This window comes from Gobio gobio (assembly GCF_949357685.1).
Source record: "Gobio gobio genome assembly, chromosome: 23".
Lineage (NCBI taxonomy): Eukaryota > Metazoa > Chordata > Actinopteri > Cypriniformes > Gobionidae > Gobio > Gobio gobio.
In genome coordinates, this window is record NC_137119.1 from 29,023,181 (window position 1) to 29,038,595 (window position 15,415).

Consider the following 15,415-nt stretch of genomic DNA (forward strand, 5'->3'; position numbering starts at 1 on the left):
GGGAAAGGGAGGGATGTATGTGATCCGTGCCCCACCAACCGAGAAACCTCGCCGATTCGGCTTCGCCTTGGCACCGCCCCTATTTTGCAGTACTACGGAAAAAGACTGGATCATGAATATTCATGACGTTGCACTACATTAACCCAATAGACCTACCTGATTGGCTGAAAAGCAGCCGTCGCAAATGGTTCGCTTATTAATATTCTGGAAGTCAGGGAAGGTTACCAAGCAAACGTGTGCACGACTACATGAATATAAGATTGATTTCTTAGCAGGAATCGTAAATTTCGCCAGTCTAACACGGTACACGGACATTATGGTTTTGCGTGTATGGGTGAATTTAAGCTCTAGAACAAGTCTGACAGAGCAGTTCAAAACATAAGCTGGAACAACATTGCCTTTTTACATGCACACCTACTTAATAAATGATACAAGTAAAATAAATAAAGATATGGATACACTTACACTACATATATATCTTATATACACCGATCAGGCATAACATTATGACAGTGAATTAAGTGAATAACACTGATTATCTCTTTATCAATGCACCTGTTAAGTTAGTGGTTGGAATATTGTAGGCAGCAAGTGAACAATTTGTCCTCAAAGTTGATGTGTTAGAACCAGGAAAAATGAGCAAGCGTTTTTTTTGGCAAATTGTGGGTTCCTAGTCTGCAGTGGTCAGTATCTATCAAAAGTGGTCAAAAGAAAGAACAGTGGTGAAGTGGCAACAGCTGTCCCTAGGGTCATGGGCAGCCAAGGCTCATTGATGCATGTGGGGAGTCAAGGCTGGCCCATGTGGTCCGATCAAACAGACGGGCTACTGTAGCTCAAATTGCTCAAGAAGTTAATGCTTAAGTTAATGATAGAAAGGTGTCAGAATACACAGTGCATCGCAGTTTGTTGCGTATGGGGCTGCATAGCTGCAGACCAGTCAGGGTGCCCATGCTGACCCCTGTCCACCACCACCAAAAGTGGGCACGTGAGCATTAGAACTGGAGCACAGAGCAAAGGAAGAAGGTGGCCTGGTCTGATGAATCATGTTTTCTTTTACATCGCGTGGATGGCTGGGTGCGTGTTGCTTAATTACCAAGGGAACACATGGCACAAGGATGCACTATGTACATACAAAAAAAAAATATATATATATATATATATATATAAACATATATATATATACTCAGCAATTAAAACACGCATCTTTCTTACAAACTCCTGATGCATACCAAAAAAGAGACTCAAAACAATATCATTGTCGCATCTTTTAATAACACAAACTTCTTTCGAGTCGAAAAATACTTGTTTGCACAAAGTCTGCTTAAGTATAGAAATGTTTTTCACTATTTGGTAACAAAGAGACAAGAACAAAAATGGGGTATACAAACTTAACAGGTTCTTATTCAGGTTGACATCTATTTGGTACAATTAACCAGGAAACCGATTACATAGGTCATCTTAATAGGATGGGTTGACATTTACAATCACAGCGCATGTGGTTTAAAATAAAGCCACTGACACAGGTAAACTTAGTTCAAAAGTATCAATGCCAAGAGCATCTACATCGAAATTCCTTCACAGGTGTTCTGTGCATCCGTTAGCTCTTATGCAATTCATGGGACAACAGTAAACAAAAGAGAACAGCACAGTCATGGGTAAAAGGCGAACAAAATCTCAAATTCTTTAAATGGCATCCAACAGAGAAAATATGCATGTACACACACACACACATATATATATATATATAAAAATAAAGATTTGAGAGACACTTCATCTTTACCTCGTGACATTTCCCTTTACCCCAAAACAACTTGCTGTTTTATCTCTTGCCCCTCTTGTTTCCCGCTGGTGGTTTTTTGAGCTGTAGCAGTGGCCCACCTGTCCCAAATCCAGGAGTTTGTGTGTTGGAAACACCAAAGGTCAACCCAGCTGATGCATTGATGCCTGGGTTACTGAAGTTGAAGCCTGAGGTGTTCGATGTTCCAAACCCTGATAAAGAAATAGAGTTTAAAATGAGTGCGGTAAAAATTCTCAACTTTTACTGCTACCGAAAAGCATTACTGGGCATTTAAGCAAGCCACATTACAGAGCTGTTAAATAAACCATGCAAATTTTACATTTCAGAATCTCTGATTTGCAGTGCTTGCCCTTAAGCAGCATGATGTAGATGCATTTTGGGGGTAAAGGGAAATTAAATTTAAGGGGGAGCAGTTAGTATGGTTAGTGTTGATGAAAGCGGAGAAGATGGAGGAGGGTGCTAACAAACACACCTGCGCTCAGGCTCCCTCCAGATGGCTTGCTAGAGGAAAACCCGAACGACAAACCTCCTGTTGCGCCCCCAAACCCAGGGCCGCTACCAAACGCTGCCGAGAGACAGAGGGAGGGGGCATTTAGGTGTTACGACTACATATACACCAGAGATAACCTCGCAGTCATAGGGCAGAGGAACGGGGGCCAGGAATGAATGATGAGTTATATTTGAGATTAACTAAAAAAAAATTCATGAAGGAAAAACATGGTTAGGGAAATGTGAAAAATACAAGTTCCATATATAACCTAACCATCTTTACGACAAAACAAGTCCTGATTTGTTCCACATCTTTGAAGGAATTGTCCACTCAGTAACAAAAGTCATTTAAAACCATTTGCGCAATACAACACTATAGAGATCATGCTTGCAAAGCTCCAAAATGACTTATGTCCAAATGACACACTATATTCAACATTTTCTGAAGTCAAATGACAGCCTTGTATAAAAAAAGACCAACATTTAAGACAATATTTCCCTGTGATTTGTGATTTACCATATTTAGTACAATTTGGGAACTGGACACACCAATTTATCGAAAAGAACTAGCTCTAAAGAACAAATTGTTCTGCCATGCACTGCCTCCCAAATTCTTGAGTTAACAGAAAACTGGAGGGGAAGATTATCAGTGAATTACTTTACACAAAGCTATCGCATAACTTCAGAAGACTTAATACAGTGCATGGACCATTTTTATATCGCTTTATGTGGCATTTTCTATTATATTTTGGAGCTTAACAGCAATTCTCACTATGAACCATCATTGTATGACAAAGGCCTGCATGAAGATTTTTCAAAATATCTCTTTTTTTGTCATATGGGTTCAGTGTGGCATGAGGGTGAATAAACATTAAGGATTTTCATTTTGGGATGAATTATCCCTTTAAGACTGAATAAGAGTGAAAGACTTGTGAAGAGTGTAGAGATAGAAAGGGAGAGGAGAGGTATATTACAGGAAGTACCTCCGAGGCTTGATGAGCCCATGCTAGTGCCAATACCCGAGGAAAATGGAGTGCCAAAACTGGCCCCCAAGGGCGCCTGTGGTCCTGGGACAAAAAAAGAGAGCAGAGGAACTTACTCTCATGCACTCATATATATCAGATCCATATTATCAATTAGCATACTCATAAAGAAAATGGATTACAGTCTTGTGAGAGAAGCACATGCTTTGAAAGCATCTTTTGGACACAGTCCTTCTTATTGAAAGTAAGTGGCACAGTGTAGATTTTAATTAACACTCATCTAAATTACTGCTCATTATGATGAGCAAAAGCAAACTACACTATCAAAAAATAGGCACTACTGGTTGCAATTTAAATGTTTAATTTACTGTACTAATCCGCTTTAGTTTAGCTTTTACTTACCTTGGAGCCACACTCGTGTTCTTATTTTGATGGATTAACTAGGTCACTTAATAACTTGGGACAAAAGTTACTTATTTCCTAAAGTAAATCTGATGAGCCTGCTATTACTTAATGCATGAAATGTGCTCCTGTCTCGTTTCCTTTTAGCTGGTTTAAATTTGATTCAATTTTTAATTTAGAGATGTGATAAATCAGCATCTCAAATGCAGTCTTTTTATCCAATTCATTGACAAATATCAATGATTTATCAGTCAAAAAGAAACAAAGACAAGGGCTTTTCTTTAAAAAAAACTGATTTATTGTCAATTCAAATTACATTAAACATGACAGACAGTTGAGGACAAACCGATTCCTAGTAGTAGCTATGGCATTAACACTGTTAAAAACGATTAAAGCCAACCTGTGCCAAAAATGCATTTTAAACAATGGTTAAGACTAAATGCTGTATCCAAAAGGCACACAATTTCATATGCATCAACAAGCATAATCAAAAAAAATAAATTCAAATTATAAGTTAGATTATATAATTCACTATGATACTATTTGTAAACAACCAAAATAATAAGCCCCATATGTGTTCCAAGGAATGGAAACGTATACGGAGGATCAGACATGTCTATAAACAGACATCCTGTTTAAGAGCTTTGATAAGGTACCAACACGCAAAAGCCACAAATTCCTAAAAGCGTTTTTTAAAACCATGACATGCAGTAAGAGCATTTGTTTGTATAATAGATTGGCGATCAAAAGCAAAAGAAAACCTGTAAGATCTGAGATTCGCAACAGCCTGTGGTGGACGTCCACAGGCGGACTATCCGATCTGATTCTCACATCTTTCCCACAAAGCGGAATGCATGTTGCTTTCTTCTTTAGTAAGAAATGTTTTTCGAAACGGTGTTAGAAAAGGTATTACCACCTCCACTATTACTCAGACCTTCAAGTTATGACAGCCATGGTAGAGAAAGATGGATTTAAACATGAAATAGCAGCTTTGGACCATCAAAAGGCTAAGATTCACAAAAACTGCAGTTCTGAATACTGAAGTTTGGCACAATCCTTCACCGTGGACCCTCAACAGTCCCATAAAGCAGCAAGTTCACTCAAACTGAAGGCTTGAACGTTGTAGCCCTTAAATAAAGTGAGAACATGAACAACAACTAGTGTCTGTGTGTGATTTTCATCTTTATCAGACCTTTCCTGCAGTCCATTTGTGATAGGGCTGATTCTACAAGGAAATGCCAAAAACTATATCTCACAATTGGTGATGTGTGTATAAAACTGTGCAACTAAATAAGCCATGCCATTGGTTTAGCGCACTACGTATGTACAGTTCATTTAATATGAAAAGGACCCACAACGGCCTAGACTTTCTTAGGCACAAAGGCACAGTCCATTTCCAAAAAATACTGTATTACTGTTAAAAAAAATTTGATATATTGTGAAAATGCCAAAACGTGAATGAGGAACAGTCAAGTTTTCAGTCAAATGATTTTGATTAATGGATCACACGGATGAAGCCCTTTTGTCCACTTCTTTCTAGTAAAATCACAAATCAAAAATGCCTGTAACTTGATTCGTCTCTGAAGACTGAGAACCCAGAACAAATTGATTCTGTGCCATTGGAAGTGGAACATCCAACACTACCTCTCACACCTCCGACCTGCTATTATTGCCAGCAAGTCACCATGGAAACCACAAATGCAACCATGGTTACAGACGGATGGAGGGTATCACACCAAAGCAAAGAAACCTTCAATCAAGAACAAAAAACACACAAAGTTTCATGTTCACCGAGTTGTTGAATGAAATGCAATAAATGAACTTAATGCGCCTCAGAATCAGTAGCTTACACACTCCCTTCACACATATCTACACATGCATATATATGCAAAGCAAACCTCATGGAAATCCAGTTAATTCAAATCATCACAACGGCAACAAGAAAGCCAATGTATATATTTGGGATTAAAACAGTCTGAAATCATCTTTCCATTAGTAAACCAAACAAGAACCTACTTGCTGTTCTGACAGATCAAGACGTTATGATGCACGTTTCCTGTATTTAAACTGATCGCAGACGAGATGTGGAGGCTCATGCAAAAAGCTTTACTTCAAAACAATCGATTATTAACATCATTCAAGAATAGTTTTGTATGCAGCTAACAAAATGCATGTTAGCAGTAGGATGCCATCAACTGAGAAAAATATGGAAAGAACTAAAGGTGTTCCTGTCCTGAGGTACGACAATCTCTTTCCTGCATAACATGTTCTTTAACAGAATTGGCCAGCTTTTATCTGTATATAGCCATCTAAATCAACAACATATAGCTCAAAAAGCCTCAGCGGTTGTGTTGGCAGAAAAGTGTATGTTGGCACTTCAAAATATCAACTTTCACATCTTCCATGAAGGAATATAGGTTTAGTTGATTATTATAAAAATGTGAGTTACACGGAAATAAGTGTGAATGTGTTTAATCCGTGTGTAGCAGGTACGAGTCTACTCTACAAAGTGTTTGGCTACTTTGTGTAGTGTGGCTACATTAGTGCTGTTGGAATATCAGAGATGGAATCCTACGTCATTCTGTGCCACTCGAAATTGAAAACCCATCCATCAAAAACACAAACGGAACACCTCAAGATGGGAAAACCCCTTCTAAACCCTTACTTGATTTGGAATGTGCCCATATGGTTAAAACGTAAGGGCTGTATCTATATAGCATTTGATGCGCCTGCTTTACAGAGAGGAAAATAGATTAGAAAGAAAACGGAAGTGGGCAAGACAGTCAGCATCTAAAATCTCACAACACACTAGATGGCACACGTAGAGTCACATGATGCATGTTGAAAGAACCCTGTTGCTCCATATCTCCAAGAGAGACAAATTTTAAAAATATATAAAACAAAAACAGACATGGCACTGACTGAATTTACGGTTTATTCTTGAATTATTGAGCTCTGTCTGCCTTTCTGTCATTTCCCCCCTTCCCTCGTTCTTTCTATTCATCCCTCCCCTCGTCATTCTATCAGTCTAGAGGTCAAGATGTCTAGAACTTGAAGGCGGTCAGACCTGGAGCCGGCTGCTGCTGCTGAGTGAGAGTGGCAGCCATGGCAACGGCTGCTGCGTTGGGAACGCTGCCGAAGGGGGCGGGGCCTGTGGTGACGTGTGTAGAGCTCTGCCATTTCTTGCCGGCAACACGCCTCGACTCAAACACGTCAGAGGAGTCGTCGAGGAAGGCTCGTCTGTAGCCCAGGTACTGATGTTTGAGAGTCTACAGAGAAGAGAGGAGGAGATTTTACAAACAAAATCATTCTGCTTTAATCCTAAAATGAAATCTAATCTAAAGAATGTGTATATTATACACTGCAGTTCAAAAGTTTGGGGTCAAAGATGCGTTTGAAAAGAGTACCTTTTAGCATTAAATTAATAAAAAAATTATAGTTAAAAACAGTTATGATATAAAATATTTACATTTCAAATAAATAATGTACTTCCAGTTCACCAAAGACTCAAAAAATTATCACTAGCTACGTGGACACTTGAGTTTCAATCCGAAGAATCTGAACAAAGTGTTTACTAGGGGTGTGATGAGACTAAAATGTGACAAGATTTCTCGTCGAGGTGAAAAGCTGTCTTGCGTTATATGGTCATGACGGAGTGTGAGGGGGAAGTTTGGATAGAATATGTCACCGCTACGTTTACATTACGCCTCCACTGTAGTTTTGCTTTTTATAGAAATAAAAACAATTTAATTCAGGTGGATAACGGTCGCTTTAATTCCATCAGCTCATCCAATACGAGCTGCTCGAGCCGTACATAGTGCACAGCACTGATCACATGACAAGAAGACTGACAGGGACGTTGCAGAGGATTTGTTGCGCAAAATAAGTGTCATGCAAATATCTATTTTAAAATGCTCCCTATTCACAGAGTACGCACGATCGCGAAAGTTAAAGTAAACGCGAGTGCACATTCAAACGCGATTTCAATACGTTACCGCTTTTTGAAAGCCGCTCCCTGAGGCATGAGAATATCTCCCAAAATGAAAGCTATCTGTGTAGTTATAACCATCTCTTAGCTCTGTATCATGCTTGATGAAAAATGTGGTCTCTATTTGCACTTTGCATATTGAGAATATTGAGTACTTGGATTATGGTTGCACTTATTGTTTGCACTTGATCTATGATCAATTTGTAGAAAAGAGTTCAGTTAGGAGGTCAAAAGTTGTAGAAGATCATAAATCATGTGCAGTTCTAAGGTCTGAAGAGAATCAAAACCTTTTACAGTGCTTGAGTATTGCTGTCTTTTACTGCATATGATAATTTATATTCATAGCAAACAATTCTCTCATCATGTATTTCATCATTGAGGATTTCTTAAAAATACTTTGTAAAGATCTCGTTCTCGTGAGATAAGCGTCTCGTCACACCCCTAGTGTTTACATGAACGCTGAATAAAGTGATCGGGTGGATGTGTGCGTTTATGTCAAGATTCAAATTGGAATTGATTTTTTTGACATACGCACACTGCACAAACATACAAAGTTTCCCACTGTTCGCACATACTATTCTCCTAAATAGCTTATTTTCTTTGTTTTAAAGAGGAGACTTGTTCCCGGTTGCATAAATCACCTTAAGTTTTTCCCTCAAGTATGATACTTATGGGGCGATTTCCCCTTACCTAAGAGAATAACTTAAATGTTTCCCTTACCTAAGAGATTATATGCAAAACCCTTAAGTGTTTTACGACAGCAATCCTGGATTCACGTTATAAAAGTCTTGTTGCCATAGATACGCAAAACACTAACACTAATCACACCAAACGTGAATAGAGCGCCAAATTCGCGTCTAGTTTGACGCTTGAACTTTTAATGCATTCGCGTGTCCATCTCGCTTTGGACACGCGAATGCATTCAAAGTAAAAAGCAAGAGTTTGAAGCGAAATTGACGCGCGTCCTTTTGCACTTTTCATAGTGGTTGTGCGGGGCCGCGACATTTAAAACTAAATTTCGTGACACAATAACAGTAGTATTTTTCAGAGTTGATCAGTCGAGAATGCAGTTGTTTAAAGCTCAAATCTGTGGTTTATTTGTAAAAATAGCGCCTATTTAATAATGTTGTGAGATCCCGGTGTCGCCGGGAGCTCGCACTCATGTAACCCGCCTGGAACAGCCTTACCTCGGCTAGTCCTCCTGACTTTTGCCGCTGGTAAACGAGAAATGTTTAAATTCACAATCTATAGCTTCGGTTCTAACATATGAAACATATAAGTTAAAAGACATTAATGACTTATAACGTCAAACGACTTCTTTAATTATGTGATTTTTTCTTCTTCTCATTCAGAAATGTACATATGACTGCAAGTGTTCAGTGTCACAGTGGTTGCGATGTGTGACGGTCAAATCGGTAATCTTGCAACAATTTTTCATCGCTAAGATGGTCCAAAGGGTTCTCCCTATCCCTAAAAATTCTTCTTGGCACATAATGATCTTCAGCTGGTTCCATAAATTCAGCCATGTCGTCTTATTTTTGTCCACGTTACTCCTTAAGGTTGCGATTTCCAAACCTTAAGTTATACTTAGGGAAATGACTGTTAAGGGGTTTTCTGTAACACTTAACGCTTTTTAAGGGATTACTTAAGTGAAAAAACAGCATTTAAGGGGAATTCTAAGTGTTTATGACGTTTCACTTAAAGAAACCCTTAAGTAACATTTAAGGGTTTTTTTCTGCAACACCCTTAGGTTTAAGGGAAACATAAGGGCGAACTTAAGGGAAAATTAAACTTAAGGTGCTTTATGCAACCGGGCATCGATATTTATCTATTTCAGGTCCTAATTAGGAAATGTCGAGCACATGAAGCTTTGTGCCGTGCTGCTAATATTAATAGAGCAGTAAAAATGCCCATTTCTGCACCCAAAACAAGGCATCTGTGGATGAAAGTACGAAACAAGGACTAGTGGGACATTTTCCTGCTCCACTCTACAGACAATGATTGGAAGAAAATTTTTAGAATGATAACAGTCATTTATGACACTTCATTCAACAACAGCTCGTTCCACGAGTCATACATTTCTACGTGACTGCACATGTGCAGTACATTCCAATTTCGGTTTTCAAACCTATCAAGTGTTTACATGTCCTCTCGATCGGATTAAAAAGGGTTTAAACCACACGTTACAACCCGAAGGAAATTTTAATCAGATTTGGACAATTCATTCCGATTGACGTGGTTACATGTGACTGTTTTATTCTAACTGTGTCCGATTACAATCAGATTATTAGGGTCCATGTAAACGCAGCTACTGTTTCCACAAACACACAAAAAGTTTTCAACATTTATAAGAAATTACGTTTTTGAGCACCAAATCAGCATATTTCTGGATTATCATGTGACTGATGAATGATACTGAATGAGTAACAATGCTGAAAATGTAGCTTTGCCATCACAGGAATAAATTATATTTTAAAATATATTAACATTAATTTAATAAAAGAAAACTTATTTTAGAATGCAAAAATATTTCACAAATGTAGTTCATTACAGTAAGAAACATTTTAATGACCTCAAACTTTTGAACAGTACTGTGTGTATATTTAAATAAAAAATTTTTTTTAAATAATATAAAATTGTTCCGAACTTACCTTAACATTCTCATGAACGCCCTGCAACTGTGCAGCAAGGGCAACAAACGTTTGGTAGAGTCTCTGCATGGCCAAGGACAAATCTACATGATAGATGACATCATAAAGTCACTAGGATACAAGATCTACGTTTCGATCATGTGAATCAGAGCAGGGTTTTATTTAGTTGACAGTAGATTAAAACCTTGAGGTGTGATGTGGGAGCCACTGCTCTGGGTGGTCAGATGATTCTCGAGTTCTTCAATCTGCTGACGGTACTGCTGTAACTGCACCTCAAATTGCTCCACCAGAGCCCGGAAATAACTGGAGGGAGAGATGGACAGCGCATTGGTGGACAATTAATAGCAAGCAACTTTGACTTTCTTCAGGTGTGGAAGCGCACAGATTCACTCACTCAGAAGGTGCTGTGTTTTCATGCTGGAGTCCAGGAGGTGTCTTCTGCGTGCGAAGTGCGATATCAGCATTCTTCAATTCCTGGATGAAGAAAAAGATGGATTACAAGATTGAACAATGCTCAGCTGAACTGTTTGTAATGGTATGAAGGACATTTGACTAACCTGAGAAGTTTCCAACTTCAGTTTGTCTATGGAGAGCGAATTTCTCTGCAGCCCACTGGCAGAAACAGAGAGAAGCTGTCTGAGTGTCTTGATGTCCTCCTGCACTTTGAGAATGGCTTTAGAGGACATCCTGCTGATCTCTTCCTGGACTTGTTTCTGCTCCTTGACAAATTTCCTGTGGAACAACAGATATTAAAGTTGGCATGAAATGGAAGTTCTTATTAGGGCTGCATGATATTGGAAAAAAGTGACATATTATACATGCAATATTTTGTTTTTCTGTTATATAGCCTATATTGCGTTATGAAAAGAGTTTCACCATATGAAAAGCCTGATTTTTGAAAGAATTAATCATTCTAGGAAGACGGGTGATTTTGTGGGGAGTGAATCGGCAAGCAATAAGCAACTGTGTTTTACGAGGATGCTCACTGGTAAGGGCATTTTGACATAATTTTGTGTATGTGTCAGTTTATGCACAAATAGATGAAGACAGAACAGAGAAAGAGAATGGTGTTCGCATTCTGTCGGTGCACACAAAAAACAGGGCGCAAGTTCTGAATTGGGTTATCTTGCAAATTATAAACTTTCACTCGATGATGGTTAAATTTTGCTATTAATCTGAGAATTATGTAAGTTTTAAACCATGGGGCCTGATCTGTACGGATCACGTATATCAACTGCGATCCCGATACTTGACATCACACATGCTGCGCTGTGGATGCGCACCACAATAACGATGCTAAAACGATATATCATGCAGCCCTAGTGGTTACAGTCTTTTCTTCCCAACAATTACATAGCTGAGTTAAATGGCTTCTCAAACAAGAAAAATTATATTGATTTTGTCCATCAATCCATAGTTTTCAGTCACGTGACTGTCGCGGAGCCTTGGAGAGCAAAACCGGCATAGAACTCCATATAACTACAGCACAAGCCTGTCAAATTTCCATCTTAAAACAAAAATATGTGAACAAGATGCACGTTTTGGGCACTTATGATCCATATACAGCACCTGCTGCAGTATTTCATTCACTGAAAACAGCGGGACGTTTTTAAAATGCTTAACGTGAAAAACACTATAGGGTGAGCTGCACCAATAAGGATTAAATTAAGCAAAGTTTAAAGGATTTGTTGATATGGGTTTTATTTTAAATCGAGTTGTTGCACCACTTCATTTTAAACACAGATTAATTACGCAGTAAAGTTATAGAGCTGATAAAGCAGCAGGCGGAGGGTGAACTGACAGGCTAAAGAATCCTTAGTGCAACCCACCCTTAAAGTGCTCTAATGAACTAAAACAGTGCTATTAAAAGATCAAATTCAGTTTACACCTTTTTGATGATGCATACTATATACAGGCGAGTAGATGAGGCAAGAATATGAATGCAACGTCTTTTCTTTATAATGGGTTTCGATGGGGAAAACACCTAACGGGAAACCTTGTGTTGCACTAATATTCTGTGTTCGTCTGCTTTCCTGTACAAAGTATGCAACATCATTAAGGTGTATATTGACTTTGGTATTTTAATATCACTGTCTTACCGCATTAATACTGACTACAACCCTGGTAAAAATGACTAGCGGGCAATGGAGGAGAGCCTTGTTTTGCCCTCCAGGTGGGCGTTCCTATAAGCGTGTGACGACACGTGAAAACTTTGGATCGATTAAAATTGTGTCTATTGCTACAATCTCATGGAAGAGACAGGTTATCCCGTCCTCATGCCGAAAAAACGTCATCAGAGAGGAGAATAGATGTCATTGCAAGTAGGAAGGAGTTATTTTGATTAAAGATTTGGAGGGCACATACATTTTACAAATAAATAATGATGTGTACAGATTAATCATTTAAAATAAACACTGCAAAATTTATTTAAAAAAATAAGAATTGTTAAGTTTGATTTCATGGTAACTTTAAAACACCCAACAAGTGGTGAACTCACTGAAAGTTGTCCACATCTTGACAGATCGGCCCAGGCAGGTTTTCATCTTTAAGGGCTTTACTGTCCCTGTAGAGATAAACAGCATTGTAAGAACAATAACATAAACTATGATGAGTCAAAAGGTTATTGTGGCGTGGTTCTTACTCCGGTCTGGTGCTGGATAACTTGTCAGTATTCTTTTCAGAGGAAGTGCTGAAGTCTACTCCACCCAGGCCAAGACTGGGTGCAGGGGCAGAGGTGGTTGCAATAGAGGTAGAGACTAAACCACCCAGACTCAGAGGTCCACCTAATGTAGACTGTCCCAAACCTGAAACGCACATTAAATAAGTAAGAAAGCAAAAATACTAGTTTAAACTGAATGTAACATGATCACAGAGTGAAAAAAGACTGACCTGTCAAGGCAGGGTTGGAAAAGAGACTTGAACTAAAGGAAAAACCCGGGGCAGGTGCAGATGAAGTGGTGGTTGCTCCTCCCAAGTTAAGGGAGAAGCCAGTGGAGCTGGTCTGAGGGGCTGTGGAGGTGAGGACGGAACCCAGAGTCAGGCCTGTGCCTGCAGGTGCAGAGGTGGTGGTGGTCAGTGAGAATGGTGCAGCAGAGGCCGATGGCTTTCCGAAGCCCAGGCTGAACCCAGTGGATCCAGCAGTCGAGGTGGTAAGACTCCCTAAGGACAGGCAAAAAAACAAAAAGTGACTGTGAGGAAAGCACGACTGACAGATTAAACCGGTGGTTCTCAACCAGGGGACCGCAGCAAATATCCAAGGGGCTTCAAGATTATATTTTTGTTTGTTTCTTTTTAACACCATGCCAGCTTTTGTGGCTATTTTCATGGCAAGAAAAATATATCAGGTTTTTACAATTTATTTTTGTTAAAAAAAAACAACTCTAAAACTATATTTGGTCTAACTTTGTTAAAAATGTCTTCAAAAGAGTTAACTGAGTAAAAGGTTTCTCACAACGTTAAAACCAGCACAATCTAATGAAATATGCATCAATGATAAAAAGGTTTTAGAAATAGTGAGTAAAGGAAAAATATCATTCTTGTTTTAAATAATATTGTTGTGGACAGCATTTGAGTCAAAAAGGTTGAGATCCACTGGAATAATGTAATATAAAAAAGTGATGGAATAAAGTGACAAATTATTCAATCTCTTTTAGTTATCTTCTTGAAGAACTGCTTACCTAAAGCAAGGCCAGTAGTGGAAGCAGCAGCCCCTAAAAGTGTTAAAAAGATGGTGGATTAACCATGACAATGGTATTTATAGTCAAACTAATAAGCATTTTTGTCATAAGAGCAGCCAGGAACCTGAGGCAGGTGTGTTAAAGGAGAATCCAGTTGTTGGTTTCTGTGCAAATAAACTGGACCCAAATCCCATTGTGGAGGTGGTACTAGTGGCAGCCGGCGTGGAGGTCGGCGTGCCAAAACCTCCGAGTGTGAATCCACCCGTGCCTGCAGCAGGTGTGCTGGAAAAAGATACATAAGACAAAAAATATTAGTATTACAAATATCGCCTAATGATATTAAAAGGATATATATATATATATAAAATCTCTGTTTTGAGTATATATATATATATATATATATATATATATATATACACACACACACACACAAACAAGTCATACAGATTCAGAATATACACTTTATATATAACATTTAAACATTTTCTTCTAAATCTGTATGACTTGTTGAACACAAAAGGAGACTCAAGAATGACTCAAGATGTAATCCTGCCTAACATATACTATAGTGACTGACCATGACAGAATTTGATTACAGAACTTTGTATTATTTGGGGGGTGGGGGAGTGAACTGTACTATAGCTTAAAACATTTAGAAAATACGTATAGGGAAAAAATTAGGACATTTTTTTCTTTTGTACGCCAGTGAAACCAATTCTAAAATGTGAGAACAGCAAATTGTTATTGACCAGGCAATTCTAGTTAATATTTTAAGCTGGCATTTTAGACATGCGTTTATGTTTTACACAAAGTTCGGCATAACTAGTTTAAAATGAGCACATTGTTGAAAAATGACAGGATGCGTCCCCATACCTGGTCGCAGCTCCAAATGAGAAGCCCCCGCCGGTGGCGGTGGACCCGAGGGTACTTGTGCCGAAGTTAAAGCTGGACATTCTGGACTTAAATTCCCAAAACTTGACAATCAAAATCAAGCGGGTCCGACCTCGTGGAGGCCCTAAACAACACACTACTTACGGCATACGCAGCATAATAAAAGCAACTGCCACAAAATTCTGAAGCGTATTGGGAAAATATAAATACAAGACTCTAAACAAGGCGGCCAAGGTCTACTTTATTATTATTTTTAATGACTATGAATTTCTAAGAAATGTAAACGTTTCTTCTCCGTGTTTCCGCGCAAAATCTCCTCTTCTTCTGTTTCCTTGGTTTTGCTTTAAAGTTCAAACATTATTTGTTGCGCCGTATTGCCACCTACAGGCGTGGAAAGGTGCATTTTATTGCAGTGATGATGTTGAATGAAATATATCTCGGATTTTCTCTTTAATATTCTGTCCACCTTTACACACATATTGTCACTATTTACTACGTAAACGAATCTGTTTTTGAACGAATTCTTTAAATGAGCC

At 38.6% G+C, this 15,415-nt stretch overlaps 1 protein-coding gene across 3 annotated transcripts; it reads right to left on the reverse strand.

Annotated features, from left to right (window-relative positions):
* Positions 1-1,253: 1,253 nt before the first annotated feature.
* nup58 (nucleoporin 58) lies at positions 1,254-15,211 on the reverse strand. Of its 3 annotated transcripts, XM_079806941.1 has the most exons (14): positions 14,862-15,210; positions 14,113-14,270; positions 13,989-14,021; positions 13,201-13,470; positions 12,953-13,115; positions 12,809-12,874; positions 10,869-11,043; positions 10,706-10,785; positions 10,496-10,614; positions 10,312-10,394; positions 6,740-6,941; positions 3,271-3,354; positions 2,271-2,363; positions 1,254-1,989 (listed from the first exon to the last, which is right to left on the reverse strand). In XM_079806941.1, exons 1-14 carry the CDS (start codon positions 14,939-14,941, stop codon positions 1,820-1,822), a joined length of 1,776 nt encoding a protein of 591 aa, XP_079663067.1. In that variant the 5' UTR covers positions 14,942-15,210; the 3' UTR covers positions 1,254-1,819. The 3 variants fall into 3 exon arrangements, with proteins under 3 accessions (XP_079663067.1, XP_079663068.1, XP_079663069.1); XM_079806942.1 differs by lacking the exon at positions 2,271-2,363 and having other exon boundaries at positions 14,862-15,211; XM_079806943.1 differs by lacking the exons at positions 2,271-2,363; positions 3,271-3,354.
* Between the last annotated feature and the right edge of the window lie 204 nt (positions 15,212-15,415).